Here is a 14,143-nt window from a genome sequence, read left to right as displayed (position 1 = left end):
GGAGTGAAACAGGCGGGGTTTGTTATGTGTGCTTGCAGAAAAAAGCCCTTAGAGAATGCAGGGCAGAGGTCTATTCCACAGAGGACCTGATAATCCCTCCAGCCTCACCGTGGCTCTGGGAATCACAGGGACCTGAGTGCACAGAGATGTGTGTGAGAGCTGGAGCTCCATGGGAGTGAGGCTTACCTTGATCCCATCTGGCCCAAGCTGTCCAGTGTCCCCTTCCAGCCCAGATTCTCCCTGTGGACAGAAGCAGACCCCATAAGGCTGTGCCTAAATGTGCTTTTCCCTGAGCTTCCTGCAGCAGCCAGGCTGCAGTGATGGGAGCCCAGCCCTGCACTCTAACACATGGCCTATCTCATACCCTAATGCTGAACAAGCTCTTCCTGGAGCAAAAGCAGGAATTCAGCCTCTTGCTCCGTTCTGAGCCACAGTTTCCCCTCCACCACCCGCTGTGGCCTGTGGGAAGCTCTCCTTCCCTGTGGGAAAAGGAGCTCAGTCTGAATTCATTTAAGCTGGGCCTTCCTCATCCTGCTGCAACAACTGACCTCAGTCCTGGGAAGGGACACAGCCCCTGCCAGCCTCAATCCATGCATTCATCCCCCTGCCATGCCCGCACAGGGTGCCCAGTGTTTCCCTGCCTGGAGCTGCCTTCTGCCCGGGCGCTGCAGACAGGAGGGGTCTGTTCCCACCACGGCTCCCACACTGCCCCTTTCACACTCGGTGTCACGCTGAGGGCTCGGAGAGACCCGTGAGCTGAGGGGCTCTGTGGGGAAGGTGCTTCAGCACCCGCAGAGGGAACAGATGCAGAGAACAGGGTCAGCCTGCCCAGGCTGTGGGACAGCAAGGACAGAACCTCTGGGGAACTGAGGAGGCACAGAAGCCCCAGCAGAAGGTGGCCATACTCACTCTTTGTCCAACGAGACCTTGCTCTCCAGGGATTCCCAGCTGGCCAGGATCACCCTAAAAGGAAGGGAGCACACACAGGGAGACAAGCTGTTTACTGACAGTGAGGGAGCGTGAAGTTCTTCCCATTGCACTCCTAATTTTGCCCGTTTCTTTCCTTCTTGCACACAAACACCTTCAGCTGAGTTTTCAAAGGGGGTTCAAAGGTCCAGCATAGGGGCAGCAGAGAAGGACACATCTCACAGGCTCTGCTGCAAAGATGGACAGGACAGGGGTCACAGAGGCTCTGAGCTGCCTGAAGCTGCAGATCCAGAAGGCTTTCTCTGGCATGGCTCTTCACAGACAAGCAGCAGGGTGGGTGCAATGTGGTGTGGTGGCAGACCAGGCCGGAGTGAGGGACAAAAAAGTCCAACAGCTCTTTTAGACCCAGTTCCAGAAGAACTTGAATCTTTGATAGCTGTTAAATGAGTGAACAGAAGGAGCTGGCAAAAAAATGAACCTTGCCAATGGGGCACTGGGGGTAGGATGGCCATGGGGCATCTGCTCTGTCTTTCTCCCACTGGTGCCCATCCAAGCAATCTGCTCTGCATGGAAGAGAGTTCAGGAATTGCAGAGCATTCAAGGGAAAAAGGTTTGAGATATCCATAAACCTCATCCCACAGCAAACTGCTCTGCACAGACCAGTCTTGGTCCAGCTCCTTCCAGCTTGGAGAAGGAGCAGGACAGGACTCTCACTTCACAACTTCCCAGGCCAGCAGGTCAAAGGGTGTCTGTGCAAATCATCATGTCCTGCTCCAAGGAGGGCCAGCCAGGAGCGCTGGAGCTGAAACACTCCTGCAGTATCAGGATGCCAAAGACACGGTAGCTCCAGTGAAGTGTCAGAAGATTTGCCAAGGAAAACATGGCAAAGGATGGGGTGGGGGTTGGGAGTGAAGAGCAGCACAGAGGAAATTGCATTTAATCCCCATGTAGAGTTTGTTCAAAAGCTCTGCTCACAAGAGCAAATGTTCAGACCAAGTGGGTTAGGATTAAATAAAACCCCCTCTGAGCTGCCCAGCATTGGGATTTTATTCAAACAAAGAAATGGCTTTTATGTGGACAAGAAGGTGCATTCATGGTCTGCAGCAGGGCACCCTTCCCCCTTAACCATCAGAGGAGTTCAGTCCCCAGAGAGCTGAGCCTTGGAAACTGTGGCAGGACCTTGTCTGAGGGTATTTTTAAGTCTGAGACCTTCCTAAGATTCTTCTGGTTTTGAATTAGAAGCTGCCTGGATCTCTGAGTCTCAAGGATTCCTCTCTCCATTGAGATTTTGGATCTGCAAAGAGTTGAGCTTCATTTGCAAGGCCCTTCACAGCTCTTGAGGCACAAGATCCCTGGGGTGGGGCTTCTCCCCAGCACTGACAGCCTCTCCCTCAGGATGGGGCTCAGGAATTTGTAGAAATGGCTAAAATTAACCCAGTTTTATGTTTTTTAAGCTTTATCTTTTATTGAATGCACTATCTGCTTTGGCTGCTGGAGGATAAACCTGCAATGTCACTCAGTCCTTCAGGAGCACAAGTTGCCATTTAGCACCCCAGTGTGACAGAGAAATTGCACTCAGGGTTTTTCTTACCTTCATGCCAGGTTCACCTGCAGGACCAGGTTGTCCCATTGAGCCTGGCGGTCCCTGGGAAAAAAAAAAAAACAAAACAAGATAATGAAAAAATCCATTGTAACAAAGCAGAAGGCAAGATCAAAGACATAACTCCTTTAGCAGAGCTCTCCTGGGACAGCCAAGCCCTGGTTGCAATGCAATTACCTCCCTGGAGCTGGCTCGGGGTCCACAGCATCAAAGAGGTTCCTCGTGCCTGGGTTCTGGGAGGGCTCTGTTCAGCTCTCACACCTCCCCTCTCCCCAGCCTCCTCTGCCAAGCACCTTTCTCTGCTCCCTCCAATCCCTCTGCTTTCTAAGGCTAGTAACCCCACCAGGGAGCAGCACTGGAACCAGCTGGGATGGAAGGGAAAAGGCTCAAAATGAGGCTTGGAAGCTCTTTGCAAAGGTCCAGCAGGCTGGGCTGGTACAGTGGGTAAAAGAAATGTTTGGCTCTGCTCTTGCTCTTGCTCCCTGCAGCCCCACATCTCCATTCCCACTGGTGTGAGCACATCCTCTGCACCAACAGGCTCCTTCTGATGAGGGGCTAGCTGCCCCACATCTTCCAGCTGAGCCTTTGCCCCCAGTTCCAAAGAGGCAGGGGCATGATTGTGCTGCCAGCTAAAGGGAGCTGAGGGCTGCAAGGTGACACTGAGCCCTCCATAATAAATTTTGGCCAGATTACCCTTGACATCCATCAGCCAGCTGCCCAGGGCCAGCAAATATCCAAAGGCCAATGCCTGGGCTCAGACCAGAAATCCACAGCCCAGGCTGGACTGGGTGAGGGAAAGTTTCTCACTCTCATGTGAGCACAGACTCTGGTAGAGGGGTTTGGCATCCCTGAAAGAGCCAAAAATGAGTGCTTGACCTGGGAAGAGATAGGAATATCTGACCCCCTGATAGTGGGCTCACAGTCATTCACTATCTTTAGTACCAAGATCTATTGGGAGCTTTCCTCTCTGTACATTTGCTCCTACCTCTGAGAAGCGTGGGGAATGAAAGTCTGTAAGACAAGCCCAAAGATGGGACAGTAAAGCTTCTCTTTAAAGGATTTGAGTGGTTTATTTACTTATGATATTTGCATTCCAGACAACAATCTCCCTTCTCTTTACAGTTGGGAATAAAGGAAAAAAGAGCACATAGTCAAGGGAGCTACCCAGGGAATAAAGCCAGTTCCTGGCTTGCTGAAATGGATTCAAGCAGAGGAGGGAGCAGGGTGTGTGTTGGGTTTGTGAACAAACGGGCATGTCACGCAATGAGAAAATTCAAGCTCCAATGAAAGCAAAAATCCTGCTTTGGTTTCTCCAGAGGTGCCAGTGCAGAGAAAGGCTCCTGGAAGAGTTACAGATTTGAATGAAGGTCTGTACTTTCTTGGTTGGCAGCATCCAGAGTGGCTCAGTAGCAGATTTCCAGCTCCCCAGTGTGGTTTACCATGCTGAGAGCTCACTCCATCCAGTCCAGCAGCCATGAGAATGGAAACTTTCATGACTCACACACTTTGCATAGACTGCATTCAAAGCCACCTTCACGTCTGTGTTACAGCTCAGGACCTACAGAAAGGAGCTGTGCAAGGGGCACTGGCACATGTGATAGAAAGAGCCAAGACTATATTATTTTAAGGAGAGTGAAATAAAGCCAAAAGTGCAGGGGAGTTGGGGGAAACCATGGAGGCATCCCCTGCACTCCATTGGGGCAGTGTTTGGCAGCTGCTGGTTGGTTTTGGTGTGTTTGTGTCGCTGCTTCATGGCAACCACAGCCCATCAGCACTGTCAGCAGCAAAGGCGTCTCTGAGCTTCCTGCACTGGCTGTCTTGGCCTCTGCTGGGGCTGTCTTGGCCATCTGAGTGGGCTGGCAAACCTGTGTGTGTCAGCAACAGCACCAGGGAGAGGCAAAGACTGGCACTCAGTCTGAATTGTGCTTGTATTGGCTCCCTGACTCTGCACCTTGGTGCAAAAAGTTGGTCCCTGCCATGGTCACCTTTGAAATGTATCTTCTGTTGAGAAGATGGGTCTGCATTTCCACCAGCTGGGTGTCTGTGGCCTGTGATGAAAAGGGTGCTCAAATTTCTGATTTTCACTGTTTGTTTTGGAAGCTGACTGTCAGACTTAAGGGAAATCCTTCCTGCTTATTCCACACTGCAAGGTGTGGAGGGATGCTCCCCTGCACGTTTACTCCTCCCTCAGTCCTGCACTCCTGATGGAAGGGGAAAACAAACAGCAACAAAGGTCAGACCTACCTTAAGCCCCATTTCTCCCAAAGGCCCGGGTGGCCCCTGTGGTCCTTGGGGACCCTGCAAAATAGAGACACAAGACACTTTTCACACAACTGTTTTAATTTCTGAAGGGCCATCACTTCCATGGTCTGTAAGATGACACCAGTTCTCCCACATCTCAGAGGAGTTCTCACTGTGCAAGATTTGGCTAGTGGGATGGAGAGGCCAGCAGTGGGTGTGCTGAAGCACCTTAACAGAGCAAAGAGCTCAGAAGACCCTTCACCTTCCTGGCTCCCATCTGAAACAACTGCAGTGGCTAATCTGAAAGTGTCTGGCTTACTCCCTCCCTTCACAGTCCAGCACTGCTGGCCCTCCTTGAGGTCTCTTTCCCCAGTGACTCCCCCAGAACTGTGGGCTCAGTTCTGACACCATCAGCCTCCCTCCTGCTCCTGCTTCCACTCCACCTACACTCAACTCCTCCTGTTACATCTGACCCCGTCCCAGACCCAACCTTGCCCTTCTTTCCTACCTTCCCTTCCAAAAACCACCCCAGGCTGTATCCTACACTCTCCCTGGTAGATCCATGGCTCCCTTTTGCTTTCCAGGGCTCTGACCTTGTCTTTCCTTATGGCTCCTAGGACTCTAGCCAAGTCTTTCACATCTCTGACCACGCTGGAATTGGCAAGGACAGAGAAGCTGGGAAAGGGATAAGTGGTGGGGAAGAGACAGACAAAGAAATGAAGAGTCTGTGTGCAAGGAAAGATAGATGGAGAGAGTGGTAAGACACTTGCCGGGTCGCCTGGAGCCCCTTTTGCTCCTGGAGGTCCAGAAGGTCCTTGGATACCCTAGAAAAATTAAAAACACCAGGGTCAGCTCCAACCCAGCAGCAATCCTTCATGTCTCCTGGCAGAAATGTGCACCTCAAAAGTGCTCCAGTGACAGGAGGGGAGAGGTGGCCCTGCAAGTGTGAGATAGGGTCCAGATTCTTCCTCCTGGGTCAGGACTCAAAACTTAAGGACTTCAGGTTATGCAAGGAAGTAGAAGGGATGTACACTTACTGGGAAGCCACGTGCTCCAGTCGCCCCAGTCTCCCCCATCTTGCCCTGTGAACACACAGTTACAGCAATTATCAGCTGGGGATGTGCTGACACACCTGTGGTGCTCTGAGGACATGTGGGTGTCCCCAGGGCTGGCAGCTCTGGCTCTCACAGGGGACATACCTGCAGCCCATCTGGGCCCACCCTGCCTGGCTCTCCTGGTCGGCCCTGCAAAACAAAAAGACAAAGACACATCCAGCAGGAGCACCAGTTGTGGTGATGCTCTTCTGCCCCAGCCCATCTGCTCTTACATTTTTGTGCATCAAATTTCCCTTCCAGTTCCCTGTAGCTTTTGAGAGGCCAAATGTCTGGGATTGTGCCCCAAGGAACACCCCAACCAGCTGGGAGTGTGGGCAAGGGCCCTCATACCGATGCTGGATAGATTTTACTCTGGTTGCAAGACAGACTCATCCCTGCTGGTTGATCCTCATGGAGCAATTGAACATCCCTGTTCCTGGGGGAGGATGTGACCTTGATCCTTCCCAGAGCATTTCACAGCACAGCTGAGAGCAGCCTTGGCACTCACCTTGGCACCTCGCGCCCCTGGCTCGCCTACGGGTCCATCAGGCCCTCTGGCACCCTAGAAGGAGGCGAAAGAGAGGCAGAAATAAGAACTCAGAGGATATGGCTCACTGGAAAATCCAGCTGTCACTTTAGCCTTGGCCACCAGGACAGCCCATGAGATCAATCCTGGCTTAGCCAACTTATACCTGCTTGGGTTGAGCACAGCAGCTCAGAGCCCAGGACTAAAAAGATTCTTTCTGTGTTTTGTTGCTTCATTTCTCACCGTTACCAGCACACAGCACTTTTTATTCCTGTTAAACCAGCTACCAACCACTAACCCAAGCCAGGGGAGAAAAGCAGGCCAGGAATAAGCCTTATTTTCAGACAATGGTTACATGACTACAGTTTTGCAATGCACAGACAAACTTGCAGTTCCAGCCTTATTGACAGCAAACCTTTTCCTACCTAGAAACCTTGCTTTTCCAACACCTTTGACCTTAACCCTCACCATGCCATACTGTCACATGGTCACAGTGGTGGTATAGAGGTGCACAACCCCCACTGTACAGTACCTTCACATTGTCTTGGGCCCCAAATTCCTCCCAAAGAGAAAAGAGCATTTGCTGGCAGCTGAACTCCAAGCCCTCAGCTACAGCTGAGTGATATTTAAAGATCTGGCTGCTGTTAAGGAATAGGCAGATGCTTGTGCATTTGGAGGTGGGGAGGGTCTGGTGCAATGCCTGGCATCTGCTCCTGGGTGTGTGAGTGTGAGGTGGGCACAGGAGCCTCGGGAGGTGTGTGGGACACACAGCCTGCTGCAAATGAGCTGGTGTGAGTAGCTAAAAATAGTTCATGGTACAGCTGGGGCATCACTGAGCAAGGGGCAACCGTGTTCTTTTAGAGGATTCCAAGTGAGGAGAGCCCTGGGAAGAGGGTAAGGATATGATCAGAGAATCACAGGAAAAAGCTTTGGATTGAGAGAGACTTTAAAGACCTTCCATCTTTCAAGGGAAGCTGAACACACAACCTTCTGCACCATGTGACCCCCAGAGACCACTGTGTCACACAGACAGAGGATAAAGAGCCACAGTGAAGGAAAAGGGTTAAAAAAGGGCATATGAAAAGACTCTATTAACAGACATCATGTTTGTAATCAGTTCATGAGCTCAGTTAGGACTCTTAGGCACTACTGCAATATAAATAATAAATAAAAACACAGAGCGGTGCTAGAACGTAGTGGGAAGAGGAATTCTGAGAGCTGGCCAATGCAGAAAGGGAAAACAGGAGCCAATGTGCTTAATCGGGATGCAAGGCCAGTGCCAAAAGTAATAACAGGGCTAGGGAGCCAGTGTGTTAGAAAAGCAACTCCAGGATGACAGGCAAAGAGAGAGACTCACAAAGAAAAGCAGTGTACAGCAGAAATGTATAGGAACCCCAGCCAAATTATTACAGCAGACAAACATTGTCAATATAAAATAATGCAAAAACTCCTACTGAGCTTGGCAAAGCCCTGTGCTGCTCAGAGGAGCAGACTGAATAACCAAGAGCCTGTATTGCACTGCCAGTATGGCACAGCTCTGAAGAATGCTCAGCCTGGCCTCCAGGACAGACAGACAGACAGACAGAGGGGCTGTGCCCCAGATGGGATCCCCACAACCAAAGGGGGGTTTCACAGCTGGGGCTGTGCTGCACAAATGTCTCAGCACCTCTCACCAGCCCAACACCCCAAGTGCTGTGGCTCATGCTGGCCCCTAGATCAGAGAGCAGTAATGACCAGAGTTTCATGAATCCATGTCCCTATAAACCTCAAAGCACAATGACAAAGACCAGAAGGTTGCTTAAAAGCAGGGCTACTGACAGCTGGAGTCAGACAGCCCTGTGTTACTTGGGGTGGGGGAAGAGCAGGGCCTGGAGGCACCTTGGAGGCTGCCTGGGGTGACTGGGACACCCAGAACTGCCCTGGGAAGGGAGGTGTCAGCATGGCTATGATGTTGGCACTCTGGGAAAGCATCCTCAACAACCAAACCATCCTCCCTGGAAAACAAACTGTTCCCCTTTTCTTTGAGCAGTCACTTGGATATTCTGTACAATTACATCTTTACTGTCTGAGATGATGTGGTGACCTGCTAGTGAAGCAGGGGAAGGATGTGCAGAGGGCAAGGATTCCTTAGCTTAGGCTCAAAGAAGGAACAGGGATCAGAAGCAAGAGGGACATGGAAGTTACAGTGATGATCTGGGTTAGAGTTGGGAAGGAAACTGGAATGAGTCTGGCCTCTCCAGACCCACCTTCTGTAGCCTGTCCTGCCCTGTCCAGCTCCTTTGCCAGTGCAGGGGCTGCTCTGAGCCACGTGGAGGCTGTTTGGTGCCCTTCAGTGATGCCTGTGGCTCTCATCAGGGCTGGCTGGCTGGCTGGGGAAGTGTTTACAGCATCCTCATCTCTTCCAGCAGAGCCCTGTCACCCTCATGGCAGGATCTGCCAGGGCAGTCTCACTTCACAGGAGTCACCTGCCTGATCCCATCACAGCACATCTCATTGGCATCTGACCTGAAGAAGGAGACAGTGACTCTATTCTCAAATGCATGTGGCAAGCTTCATCTTCTTCAGCCTCCTGGGCTGAAACCTGGCATAAAGGCTTCCCCTAATCCACCCTGACAGGAAAACCTACATTTAGTCAATTAGTTAAATTTTTAAATCTCTCTTTTACTGACAACGCTGATTAGAGATGAGTGAGTGAGGACCTGGCAGCTCTCCAGGGAGCATCTCAAAGCCAAGAGCCTCAAGGCTCCTCAAAGGACCTCAAGGTGCCTTCCCCCTGCAGACCTGGCAGCTTGGCCTTGCAAGCAGGGCTGAGCACAGCCCCTGGGCTCCCCTTGGACCCTCAGTGAGGCCAGGACAGCATTTCCTGTGCTGAGCAACACCAAGCAGCACTGTCAGAAACCCCAGAATAAACAAGGGCTTACCACAAAGGCAGGGGAACCCAGCTCCAGGCTTTGCCAGTCCAGGTGAGGCAATAGGGATATCCTGCTGCTAAAGCAGACATGCTCCTGCAGAACTATGTACTGCAGGTGTTTCTGCAAAGCAGTGCTGTTAAACACCTACTCAGAGCTCAGACAGACACAGTGACCAGCCTCTGAACAGCAGCATGAAGGAGCAGTCAGTAGCTCCTTTCCAAAAAGCCAAAGCTCCTTCCTTACCCAGTTATCCAAATATTGATATTTTGCTATCACAGCCTGGCTGAACAAAAAAGCAAGCAGATGCCTTGAGCGAAGCCAAAGGGAGACATCTCTGGCCATAAATCTGGAACGAGCTTTTTCTCAAACACTTCTGAGGCTTTCTCAGTCAACTAGAAAGATCCTTGGAAGCAGAACAATACCCTCCACTTCTCCATGAACAACATGGTTTGGAAAGGCAAATATTTTCAGGCTTTACAATCCCTGGCATTTATAAATTCCTGCAGTTGGTGATGCTGGAAATCATTGGGTCCATGTGGCAGAGGCAGCAATTCCTTCCCTCTGGCATGGAGCAGCAAAGGGCCTGGATGCAGGTGTGCTCCCCTTATCTTGGATTTGCAGGCTTCACCTGGGCAGCAGCTGATGCAGGAGCTGGATGAGTGAATGGCACAGAGGAAAAGAGAAATGTGCTTTGGGATTTGAAAATCTCCTCTGTATCACCTGAGCCAGAACCCAGCAGTGAGAGGATAAAATTCTAGAAATATTGTCAGGCACCTTGGCCAGGAGAATAGGGCAAGGTAAGGCACTTTACAGCAGGATTTCAGGTGCAGCTTTAAAATGTGAGTTACAAAATCATGGCTCTGGTTGATATTCAGCTTTTCACAGAGACTCCCAGTCTTTTTGAAGATATCATCCTTAGGAGATCACACGTTTTCCTGCTGTGAGGAGCTGATTAGCAGAAATGTGCTTTAGGATTTAAGTGACATAGGGTGAGGGGCTTGCTGGACCAACTGCCTCCAAATTTAAACCTTGATTTGGTTAAATAATTAGGTTTAAGCATGTACATATCTGTCACTAGCTGGATGTTAAGCACATATCCAAGTACTACACTGAGTGCAGATGAAGGGAAATGAGCCTGGACTCACATATCCAAGTTTCTTCTCCTTAGGGAAGACTAGAAAGGAAATAACATTTGAGGAAAATTGTTTCGTATCAGTTTGGTGGAATAAACAAAGACTTGTGAAGGGACAATAGCTCTGTCATGACTAAAAAGAAGGTTAGAATTTTTAAAAAGCTTTTCTTTTTAAAACATACATATCTTGTCACTATAAAAGCTATCACAACATAAATGCAGACCTCAAAAAGTCCATTGTTCTTTACAATCAAAACCATATTTGCTATTTACGTTTCCTTCAAAAGCAGAATAACTTTAATGAAGCATCCACAAACAGAGCTCATGGAGTCCACAAACATCTGGCAGGGGCTGCATTCATGTTTCCACTCTGAATTGAATTACATCCCTTCTGTAAGCTAGGATAGACAGAGGGTAATGTCTGAAATTACAGTTGGGGGATCATTTCCCTATCCTGAGTAAAGCAAGAGCTGGAATCACAGGAGCAAGTAAGCAAACATAGGATACTGTGTGCCTGGAATATCTTCTGAGAGTATAAATAGAAGGAAAATGTGAATGAGAGAGATTTGAACCAGAAATCCTCCAGGCAGGAGATCTGCTGGTTCTTACAATACTGACTTCCCTCCATCATATCCACTGAAATCTGTAGAATTTCACTGCAAAGCCCAGGTTTGTCCTTCCTCCTGGGATCTCAGAAAGTGCAGCTCTCTGCCTCACAAATTCTGCACGGATGAAATCACTGCAGTGCTCAAACAACACCAGATCTCCACTACAGCACAGCCCAGCAATGGGAGCTGAGAGCAGGAGCATCTGCAGCAGACCCAGAGGGTCAGTCCTTGCAGGTAGAGCTTGAGGCAGAGTTTTACCCATTACTGATGTCCTTAGGGCAAAACCAATTCCTTAATGCTCCCTTTTCCCCAGGGACTGCCTCCTTCCTGCCTCAATGCTCTGCACATCCTCAGGTGACCTCTTGCAGGCACTGCAGCCTGTCAGGACACAGCCACTGCTGCATTCCTGGTTTGCAGGGCTGGCATGCACCCCTGCTGCATTCCTGGTTTGCAGGGCAGGGATGCACTTTGAAGTCTGGCTCTCTCTGTGGAGGCATGTCCAGAGGGAGTGACTGGCACAGGACCTGCTGGACTGAACATCTGGAGAAGAAATGCAAAGCCAGGCCATGAAGATGAAGGTCTCTCCTGTGTGATATGTCATTCTGAAGATGGACAGTGCTGATGTTCCACAGGATTTCTCTGGAGGGTTTGTCACCCTCTCTCTGGATCCAGCTACAGCCAAGGGCAAATCCCTGATGTCCCAGGCAACTCCTTTTTTGGGAGCTGAATCCAGCTCTCCTTCTGGACTGAGGCCTTGAGGCCAGTAGGGATGTAAGAAGCTGAAGAAGGTTTATGTGAGGAAATCTTGGACAGCCCAAGAGCCAGGCACTTCAGCTGCCTGTGTGCTCCTGCTGAAAGGAGGAGCTCAGTGGCAGGGATGGGGAAGGATCCCTGGCTGGCAGCTGGCAGGAGGCAGTTCCAGGACTCCTTCTCTGTCACTGCAAACATTAAAGGCACTGGCAAAAGCACCTGATCCCCTGAGAGGCTCCACCTCTCCAAGAGCCCTCACACTCGCAGTCTGAATCCATTAGAAGGTGTTTCCTCTTCAGCCCTGTGCTGCAGTTTTACCTTGGGATGTTTTCCATCATCCATTCAGAGCTGCCATGAAGGAGCACCTCCAGTTTCTCATCCAGCATGATCATGTATGTCCCAGACAGCCCAGCTAATGCCTGCTGGGCAGCACAGAGGAACCACATTCCCCAGGAGCCCCTTTGCAAGTGGACCTGGGAGTGAACTCCATGGGCCTTTCCACCAAGGAGCACAGAGGAATGGGAGCTTTTTCCCAGTCACAAGTTAAAACATGAACCCTGATAAACATCTGCCAGACTTGGATGTTACTGGCATCCTTCTAGATGTGATTTTAAAGTTTAGAGCAGTTCCAGGGTACATAACTCCGTGGTTATAAAGCTTCCTAGTTGGTTATTCTATTTTCTTTTGCTATTTGAAGCAAGCATTCACTCTGGCATAGGGAAACACAAAATTGTTGGCTGTCCTGAATCCCCCAAGCAGAAGTTGCAGGAGAAGCAGAGAGTGGGAGTAGGTAAAATGTATAGTTTACTCCAGTGTATGTCTTTGAAAATGAAACATGGAAACAGATTATGGAGGGAGAAATGCAAAATATGTTGTTGTTGGGACCTTCAGCAGAACTCATGCGTGCTCGTTATTAATACTTTGTAAAGCAGCTGGACAAGGAAAAACAATCCAAAGCAGGGATGCTCCTGCAGTAAATATCCTGCTGGAGAAGAAAGACTGAAGAGCTCAGTGGGACAGGGGCTCGATGTCACAGGCAGGAAAACAAGCAGCTTTGGCAGGTCTGGAGGTCATTGTCCTGTCAGCTGTCACCCAAACAGAGCGGGGAGAGCCACACAAGAGCTGGCTCTGAGTGCCTGTGAGCTCTTTTCTGAGGGCAAGGTGAACTCACAGCACTGTCAGTGGTGCCAGGCAGGGGCACCCAGCACGAGGCTGGGGCTGCTCTCTCCAGGCAGGGTGAGCAGTCACCTGTGCTCACAGGGTGGTACTGTTGAGGTATGTACACATCAAATCAGGGCTGGAAAAGTCCTTAGAAAGGCACAGGGCATGTTTATAATTTGATCTACTGGCCATGCAAAGCACACCTTCCTCACATGCCTGTGGAGCGCTGCTGGGAGGTGTCAGTCCTGTGGGACTGGAGGGGAGCAGGTGGGTAGAACAGCCCACCTCTATTTCTGTCTGCCCTGTCTCTTAATTCTATGTCATGACATATCATTTCCTCCTTCATCTGTCTCTGATCGTATCACAACACTTCATATCTCAGCTACTTTTTCTCCCACAGCAACAAAGGCACCTTTTCTGGTTTTCTACCTGCACCCTTTCCCACAGTTTCAGACAGCTAAATCTTCATCATCCTCACCAGAAGCATCCATAAACTGTGTTTTGACATGGCAGGTAGTTGGAAAAGACAGGCTGGACCATTTCCATGATAACCTCTATGTGGGCACGCCTCTGCCCTTGCACATCCTTTGCATTCACTTCCCTGGTAAGATTTGTTCCAAGGACCATACAGCCTTTGTGTGCAGCAGAAACGTGTCTGTGGAGGTGCTGCCCAACTTCTGCTCATTTTCACACCCCAGACCAAACCAGCAGATTATTTTTCCCACGCCTGGAAGAGGAGAGGGATGGAAGCTCATGGACAGTGCTTACCCTGCGGCCTTTCGTGCCTCGGATCCCTGGAGCACCACGGGCTCCTGCTGGACCCTGCAAGGGAAAAAGGACACAAAATGAGGAAGGCAGCAGCTTTGGTAACACCCTACATTCCTATGTGATCTGCAGGGGCCTCAGATGCAGACCCTTGACTAGCAGATTGGTTCATTAAACACTTGCTAAAAACATTGCCAGTTTTACTTGTCTAGAAATTGCCTTTTTTTTTTTTTTTTTTTTTTCTAAGTCATGGATTGTCTTTGGATTGTGAACATTTAGGCCAAAGATCCTGGCTGAGGTTTGCATGCTTAATGACCTGCAGGCTGTTATCTGTGTCAGTGGTGTGATGTGAAGAGAAGTTGAACATCCAGAATCCTCTCTGAATCTATTAAAAGCAGCTGTTTCTCAGCATCTGTTCAAAAATAAT

At 50.0% G+C, this 14,143-nt stretch overlaps 1 protein-coding gene across 7 annotated transcripts in view; it reads right to left on the bottom strand.

Moving 5' to 3' along the window:
- The window catches only part of COL27A1 (collagen type XXVII alpha 1 chain), a 141,654-nt gene that overhangs the window by 35,248 nt on the left and 92,263 nt on the right, over positions 1 to 14,143 (bottom strand). For all 7 annotated transcript variants that reach the window (XR_014958809.1, XR_014958810.1, XM_085594041.1 and 4 more), the window contains 9 exons: positions 13,720 to 13,773; positions 6,371 to 6,424; positions 5,968 to 6,012; positions 5,806 to 5,850; positions 5,539 to 5,592; positions 4,772 to 4,825; positions 2,519 to 2,572; positions 910 to 963; positions 187 to 240 (listed from right to left, as the gene is read on the bottom strand). Coding sequence is in view for 5 of the 7 variants with exons in the window: in XM_085594041.1 (XP_085450167.1) it covers positions 187 to 240; positions 910 to 963; positions 2,519 to 2,572; positions 4,772 to 4,825; positions 5,539 to 5,592; positions 5,806 to 5,850; positions 5,968 to 6,012; positions 6,371 to 6,424; positions 13,720 to 13,773 (468 nt within the window). In the remaining 2 variants the exon portion in view is untranslated. The remainder of the gene's footprint in view (positions 1 to 186; positions 241 to 909; positions 964 to 2,518; positions 2,573 to 4,771; positions 4,826 to 5,538; positions 5,593 to 5,805; positions 5,851 to 5,967; positions 6,013 to 6,370; positions 6,425 to 13,719; positions 13,774 to 14,143) is intronic.

The sequence above is a fragment of the Lonchura striata genome, chromosome 17 (genome assembly GCF_050655825.1).
Source record: "Lonchura striata isolate lonStrDom1 chromosome 17, ASM5065582v1, whole genome shotgun sequence".
In the NCBI taxonomy this organism is placed as follows: Eukaryota; Metazoa; Chordata; class Aves; order Passeriformes; family Estrildidae; genus Lonchura; species Lonchura striata.
This window is presented reverse-complemented; position numbering and strand designations above follow the sequence as displayed.